The sequence below is a fragment of the Benincasa hispida genome, chromosome 10, assembly GCF_027475165.1.
Source record: "Benincasa hispida cultivar pf3 chromosome 10, pf3_genome.v1.1, whole genome shotgun sequence".
Lineage (NCBI taxonomy): Eukaryota > Viridiplantae > Streptophyta > Magnoliopsida > Cucurbitales > Cucurbitaceae > Benincasa > Benincasa hispida.
Genome location: NC_143487.1, coordinates 15,647,385 through 15,655,111, shown reverse-complemented (window position 1 = coordinate 15,655,111; position 7,727 = coordinate 15,647,385). Strand labels below are relative to the sequence as shown.

The 7,727-nt window shown below is 34.4% G+C and overlaps 1 protein-coding gene and 1 long non-coding RNA gene across 3 annotated transcripts; one reads left to right on the top strand and one right to left on the bottom strand.

Moving 5' to 3' along the window:
• Nucleotides 1-697: 697 nt before the first annotated feature.
• Nucleotides 698-5,173, top strand: LOC120088481 (internal alternative NAD(P)H-ubiquinone oxidoreductase A1, mitochondrial-like). Of its 2 annotated transcripts, XR_005484933.2 has the most exons (9): nt 701-1,319; nt 1,444-1,657; nt 1,751-1,911; nt 2,143-2,208; nt 2,339-2,502; nt 2,933-3,047; nt 3,177-3,356; nt 3,446-3,995; nt 4,263-5,173. XR_005484933.2 is itself a non-coding variant. In XM_039045819.2 (8 exons), exons 1-8 carry the CDS (start codon nt 879-881, stop codon nt 3,596-3,598), a joined length of 1,494 nt encoding a protein of 497 aa, XP_038901747.1. In that variant the 5' UTR covers nt 698-878; the 3' UTR covers nt 3,599-4,055. The 2 variants fall into 2 exon arrangements, 1 of the variants encoding a protein (XP_038901747.1); XM_039045819.2 differs by lacking the exon at nt 4,263-5,173 and having other exon boundaries at nt 698-1,319; nt 3,446-4,055.
• On the bottom strand, nt 4,184-7,287 carry LOC120088482 (uncharacterized). The gene is made up of 5 exons (XR_016523948.1): nt 7,138-7,287; nt 6,846-7,017; nt 4,927-5,092; nt 4,519-4,833; nt 4,184-4,428 (listed from the first exon to the last, which is right to left on the bottom strand). It is a non-coding gene; the product is annotated as an uncharacterized LOC120088482 (long non-coding RNA).
• Between the last annotated feature and the right edge of the window lie 440 nt (nt 7,288-7,727).

The window sequence follows — 7,727 nt, the reverse complement described above, 5'->3', positions numbered from 1 at the left end:
TACAAAAATTTATTTTCAATAATAATAATCAATTACTTGTTTCTTTTATAATCAAGCAACTATTTATTGAGATTAATTTTATTTTGATCTCTCATTATAAACATATAAAACTTTTTCAATCTTCTTTAATAATATTATTTATTAATATATCATATTTTTATCTCAATTTATTAAAATATATTTTCTTACATTATCTTAAAATTAAAAACTAATGTTGAACTTAATTAATTATAAAAATATTAAATATTAAATTATAATTAATATGACATTTGTTGGTTAATTTAATTACGAAGGACTCAATTTTCAAATATTTATGATTAAAATTATTATTATTCTTAATTAATTAATTTTTATCAATATATTGAATGATATTTATTTTTAATTAATTAATTAATCTATTACAATTATATAAGACTGTCATACTTAATTTCATAAATTAAATACAAATATAATTTTTATTTATAAAATTTTGATAGCATTTTTAATACATAACTAAATATTATATTCTAAATATATATAAAACCTTAAACCCAACTAACTTTGACAGATTAAATTTATAATTTAATCCAATTTTAAGAAAACCAAATAAACATAAATCTTCCAAATATTATACTTCAAACCACAAAATTGAAAGAAAAAAAAATGCTGACTCACCATTGTGTTGGCCACGTGTAATTCGCTGTCCTTCTTTCACCAGGAAGAGGATAACCGGCTAACCGGAAGCAGCTCTCAAATCCCAAGCATTTGTTAGGTAATGAGAAGAAGAGCCACTTTTTCTGTTACTTCTTCTTTTTCGCCCAATCTTCACCGTTTTCTTTATTTTCCAACCACACAGATTCGAATAATAACAAAGAATCTTTGAATATTCCATTGCATCCATGGCGTGGCTCAGGTATCTGAAGAAACTTTCACCCACTAAACCACTACTCAGATCCACAAATCCACACCCATTTCTTCCCTTCCCCTTCCTCCTCTCTCATTTTACCTCTCTCCCCATCTCCGATGCGGCGGCGGTTTCACGGCCGCCGGCACTTGGACCGACGGAGACCGGCGAGAAGCCGAGGGTGGTGGTTTTGGGTTCCGGCTGGGCAGGTTGCAGAGTCATGAAGGGCTTGGACACAAGCATATACGACGTCGTTTGTGTTTCGCCTCGTAACCACATGGTCTTCACTCCTCTTCTCGCTTCAACTTGCGTTGGAACTCTGGAATTCAGATCCGTCGCTGAACCTATCGCCCGGATCCAGCCCGCCATTTCTCGCGAACCTGGTTCTTATTTCTTCCTCGCTAATTGTACTGCCGTCAACACTGATGAACATTCGGTATGCTTCTCAATTGTCTCACTGTTTCATAGATTCAACGTGGCTTGCTTAAAATTATCATAGAATCGAATGGAATCATTGCGAGTTCCTTCTGAGAAGGAGATTCTTTCATTTGTTATTGAAGGTGCAATGTGAAACGGTTACTGATGGGTTGAACACTTTGGAACCGTGGAGGTTTAAATTATCATATGATAAGTTGATCATAGCGTTGGGATCCCAGCCGTTAACTTTTGGGATTCATGGGGTCAAAGAACACGCTATTTTTCTTCGTGAGGTTTATCATGCTCAGGAAATTCGTAGGAAGTTGCTTTTGAACTTGATGTTATCTGATGTTCCAGGTATAGAATTGATGGTTTTGTTAGAACTTGGTATTAGAAATTTTTCTTCCCCTTTTTTCAGTGGACATAATTTGGAGTGTTTTTGATCGGCAGGCATCTCAGAGGAAGAGAAACGTCGGCTTCTACACTGTGTTGTTGTTGGAGGAGGACCAACAGGAGTTGAGTTCAGTGGGGAGCTTAGTGATTTTATCATGAAAGATGTTACTCAAAGATATGCTCATGTGAAAGATTATATCCAAGTTACTTTGATTGAGGTTTGTAAAATGTCGTCCCAAGCATCGAATTCTTTATGGTATTGTCTTTCTCGGTTTCGCGAAGTTTCGGCTGATTTGTTTCTCTATATTAGGTTGTTGAGCTTCTAATATCTCTGTAAAGAAAAAAGTTGGCATTTGTTTAAAAGGAAAGACATTGTCTGGGAAGTTTAATGGATACGTATTAGGATTTGAGGGGATTTACTTGCTTGTATTTGTTTAATTGTTTAACAGGCAAATGAGATATTGTCTTCCTTTGATGATAGACTCCGGCATTATGCTACTAAGCAATTGACAAAGGTAGGAAAGTTAATACATCACAGTCATGCCATTTTTTTCCTTGGTGATGATGATAACAGGTTTCAATTTCACCTTTCTTGAGATGCTTTGAATTTGAAATTCTTTCATCTTATTTATTCATATCCTGCAGTCAGGAGTTCAACTTGTACGCGGCATTGTCAAAGATGTTAAACCTCAGAGCATCATTCTCAATGATGGTTCTGAGGTTCCTTATGGGTTACTAGTTTGGTCTACTGGTGTTGGGCCCTCACCTTTTGTAAATTCCTTGGAAGTTCCAAAGTCTCCTGGTGGCAGGTACATTAAAATTTCCTAGTAACTTATCCAAAATGTTCGTTTGCCTTGTAGATTTCAGAACATTCAAGCAATTTTTTCAGAGATGTCATGCTTCTTTTTCTATAAGCCTCCTAAGATAGTTAAGTTGTTCCCCAACTTTGTGGGCATCCATTCATATTCAGGGAAAATCGCCATCTTCTCAGGCTCACTAACCTCACCATCTATCACCTTAAAAAGTTTAATTTCAACTTCAAATGTCATGGACAATAAATTTATTTCTTTCCCCTCCCATTTGATCTGCTTTGGACCAATTTTCGTGTCATCTTTATTCAAATCTTAGAATCCTCACACTTATAAGTTATGCTTAAGGGTTCCCATTTATGCTTATTTTTCTATAGTCAATCCAAACATTGTGTGTAGAGAGATGATATATCTCTGGTTATATTGGCAGGATTGGAATAGATGAGTGGTTACGTATTCCTTCTGTGGAAGATGTGTTTGCAATAGGTGATTGCAGTGGGTTCCTAGAGAGTACAGGGAAACAAGTTCTTCCAGCTTTGGCCCAGGTAAGTTAAGATGTTCCCCAATATTCTGGTTTTTCTGCTCATTCATAAAATGCAATTTCTTATTCCAATAGTAGTTACTGTTGCCAAGAGATGTCAAGTTTTTATTGCAACCATTTTTGCATCCTGAAGGTAGCAGAGCGCCAAGGCAAATATTTAGCAGCCTTGCTGAATAAAATTGGTAAAGAAGGTGGAGCACGAGCAGGTAGCGGAAAAGACTTGGAACTTGGAGCGCCTTTTGTCTACAAGCATCTCGGAAGTATGGCAACAATTGGAAGATACAAGGCTCTTGTCGACCTTAGGCAGAGTAAAGTAAGCAATCAAGCTAGTTGCTCCAGGGCTACCTTTCTTTCTCACTCTATGCACTTGGGTTGGCTTACTCTTGTGAGTATTTTGTACAGGAAGCAAAGGGGTTATCCATGGCAGGGTTCCTCAGTTGGTTCGTTTGGCGTTCGGCTTATCTAACACGTGTCATAAGCTGGAGGAACAGATTGTACGTGGCAGTGAACTGGGCTACAACTTTCATCTTCGGTCGTGATATAAGCCGAATATAGAATTAGAAGTAAGAACTCAACGTCCCGCTTCCACGTACCGAAAGTACAAAAAAGAAAAAAGAAAAAAAAAAAGAAAAAAAAAAAAAAAGAAAAGAAAAGAAAAGAAAAAGTTTTCTAGTTGGGCCTCATTGATCATCATATCATGTGCAGTACTACCACTGCTACAGAAGTAAGTTGTTCATCAAGAGAAACCCTCTTGCTGACTATTCTCTCTGTGTGAATCTGAAGTAAAATTATCAGATCCTTGTGGTTCATATGAAAATCTGATTCATGGCTGCTCAAGTGCAATTTCTCATCAGAAGCTCACTGTACAGTTTATTTCCATCAACTTATTGTGTTAAATCCAAAGCATTATTGCATGTTCATAGAAATCCAAATGAAGCCAATCATAAGAATTGTAAGTTCTGTACTGCAACTTCATCAGTGCTTTTCAATAAAGTTATTTCATTGCCCATTATTTCAATCCATATGGCTGCTTGGATTCTAACAGCTTTTCTGTTTAGTTCGCTGTTCTATCTCTCTTTTTTAGAGAGAAAGAAAAGTGGGAAAGAAATGGATAGTGGAACTAAAGAGTTTTGGAAGAGATTGTGAAGAAGCATCTCTAAGATTTGATTTGATGGGAAAACTGAGTTCTACAACTAATGAACAATTTTCCATCCTACAGAACTTAAAAAGCAAATGAATTATTCACATCTCTACCGGAGTCATCAATGTGGAAAAACATACTGGATTCACTGCCATACTCTTCTTCAACCAACAAGTTGACTACAAATGATTTCCTTCATCTCTTTCGCCCTGGAAAACCGTCCTGCCTGCCGTTTACAGAACACCTGAACAATAGAAAACAAGAGGAAATGATATCTGATTCTTTAGAATTATTTCTAAAAATGTACTTATAGCCAAGGATTAAAACTTCGTACCAAATTATCATTGAAGAAAAGTTGAAAGTCCTCAGTGTTCTGGAGGTAGTTTATGGTTATGCAGCCCAGAAGCCAAGGGATCGCGATGACATAAAACTTGTGTGCAGTCAAACAGTAGAATCAAGAAGGTATTGGCCTTTTCAGTTCGAGTAAAATATGTTTACCAGCCATCACCATCATTATGATCAAAGCTTGTGCAGTTGATATGAGTTTTGAAGCAATGTACTTCGGGGATCTGGAGGATGATGTGAAAAAGTAACGTCGATTCCAGGAAAATTCTGTATCACCAGCAACTTAATCGATATAACAGTCCCTCTGCAAAAACATGCAACAGTGCAATGAGTTTTCAGATCCCAAGGAGGGCAAAAAAAAAAAAAAAAAAAAAAAAATAAAAAAAAAAAGACATACTGGTTCGTGTAATTGAAGTTTGTTGGAGTTTTGCTCATCCCAAGTGGGTGTACTTTTTTTTCTTTGATGGGTGTCTTCTATTCTCCGGCGTCAGCTCAATTACAATCGAGCGAAGTTCACTTTGGCAGCTCGTTGTAAACTTTAATAATATCAAATACGTCCTTGACTAAATTTTGTATGTATCTAGTAAGACATTAAGGAGATCTTTGGGCTTCCAATTAAAAAAAAAATCATAAATTTTCTATCATACACAATTAAATTATAGAAATGCCAACAAGAATTTGGTTTTTTTTACGAACTTGATGTTGATAAATCCGCATATTTAGAAATTCATTTCGGACAATTGAATCTTCTCAAATGGTTTCTTTTTAAGAACTAAAAAAAAAAGAACAAGAGGCCTTGAACACTTAATGGATCTTGAAGGACTATTTTCGCATCTCTCTGACTAAATCTTCCCACATTAAGATTACTCGTTAATGGTCGATCAAGTTTGATAAATTCGCCCTCTAAAACAAGAAGTTCTGGTCCTAGGGGATAATATCAACCACTTGACGCGGTGGATTGGGCTATTACAATAGTTGGTGTTGTCAACTATTATAACTTATAATTATCTATAGTATTACTATTTAAAATCTCTTTTTGTTACCATGTTTACTATTTCCTACTAATCCTCTTTCCCTCGTTGTTACCGTGTTTATTATTTTCTACCCATATTAAAATAGTCTGCCGTTCAAACACGAACTATTATTATCTAGAGGTCCCAGGTTAAAATAGTTATCCTTCAAACATAGACTATTATAACCTACAAATTATCATAACTCGCAAGGATTATAATAACCAACTCAACACCTAAATACCCCGTAAAGCTCCATTTGGTAGCCATTTGATTTTTGTTTTTGAGTTTTGAATTCATATCCAAATGTCAAGTACAACAATATATAAACTAATTTAAAACTATATATATTTTTTTAATTTGTTGAATTTGGCTTGGATTTTGAAAACATCCTTAAAAAGTGGATGACGAAACGAAGGAAAAAAAATGAAGAAGATGAGAATGATTATCAATGTGTCTAAGTTTGATCAATAAATTTGTGAATTTAAAAAAAGGTCGATCTTATTGATCTAAGAAAGTTTGAAGACTTATTATACACATTTTTTTTTTTAGTTGAAGAATTTATTTGACATAAAAGTTGAAACTAAGGGAGTTTAGAGGCTATGTTAGTTATAAAGTCTAAAATTGTTTAGTCTATGAAGTTGAATAATTTTTGTTGTTTAGTCTGAATTTAAAACCTTCATATTTGAGGTTCGTGTTTGAGGTCCAAAGTTGTTTAACGGAGACAAGGAATGAGATGTTAGTGTTGCATAATGTTACAAACTTCTTCCACTACTGAATTACCTACCATGGCCTAGAGAATCTGCCTCATCCTAAGATTGTGTTATTTTGTTATTAGTTCTTTCTCATTATGAGATTAAAATTTCTAGAGATTGAGAATTAACTTGATCAAACTTAAAACGCACACTAAAATTTCTATCAAACTCAAGTTCCTCAAAGCTTAACCAAAGTAGAACAGGAGAAAATGTGATGAATCAATGAGGAAGATACAGCCATTTCTTATCCTCGAACGAATCTTGAAAACATGCAGTAAAATCCAGTAATTAAGATGATGATCTGTAATCGAGAATCATGAAGAGAAAAATACATCCTAATTTTTCCTGGATATAACGAGCGTGAGAGAAATTCCGCTTCTCACAATCCCGATTCAACTTCAACAAATTCGCACAGATTGACTAAAGAACCAAAGAATCAGACTCAACGGAAGCGAACGATTGATCACTCAAGAAACTAAAGCCGGAAAAAAAAAAAAAAAAAAAAAAGTAAGTCGTTCATATGACTTATTTACTAAAATGAAATGCATTACCTGTAAGGACAGTGAGAGCTAAATTTGTTGAGAATCGTATCGTTGTATGTCTGATTCATAGTTGCGTCTCATATATCTTATTCAAATTCGCTAGTTGCGTCTCGTTCATACACGCTAGTTCCGTCAGATTCAATCTGGTTTTTTCAGCCTGATTTAAACAGGCGGCGATTTTCTGATACAAATTGGTGGTGTTTGAGAGATGATAAACGGGAGAATTTGATGAATTTGGAGGCGGATCAGTAGAGAAAAAATCGTAGATATCGAAACAGAAAACAGAGAACGGTAGCAATACCATGAACAAAATTCCTCGATCCATTTTTCTTCGCGAGACTTCAGGCTTCGATTTGTTATATTACTCTTTTGAAATTCACTCTGTTTCGAAATAAGTATATCAATAGAATCTTCATTTTTTTAATTTTTTTTTTCAATTTCATTTATGCGTGAAGCTTGAAGAGTCCGAATGCGCTTTCAAATTAGGGTTCAAATTGCATGGCTTGCGGGTGAAGCGAAGAGTGTGGCACGCTGGAACCACGTGCCTTTTCATTTTCCCTCTTTTATTTGAAAATTTAATCCGACAGTTTTTGATAAAGTTGGATAAAATGTTGATGCCAATAAATATTTTGAGAATAACATATAAAATAATATTTAAATAAATAGGTAGATATTTTGAATTCTTTAAACAAGTTAACAGGTTTATTATTTATATTATATTTATATTACTAATAGTTTCTTATTTATTTCTATGTTTTATAAATTTTTTATAATATGATCGAAATGTCAGTTTACCTCTTATATTGATGTTGAACATGAGAAAAATGTGATAAAATATAGAGACATGATATATAGACAGAAGTTCAATGATTAAGTGCATATTTATTTCAA

Bases quoted from the DNA above. Each gene is read 5' to 3' on its own strand.
- LOC120088481 (XM_039045819.2), top strand. From the start codon at position 879: ATGGCGTGGCTCAGGTATCTGAAGAAACTTTCACCCACTAAACCACTA. The intron at 1,658-1,750 runs GTATAGAATTGA...TTTGATCGGCAG, and splicing joins GATGTTATCTGATGTTCCAG to GCATCTCAGAGGAAGAGAAA. The intron at 2,209-2,338 runs GTAGGAAAGTTA...CATATCCTGCAG, and splicing joins CTACTAAGCAATTGACAAAG to TCAGGAGTTCAACTTGTACG.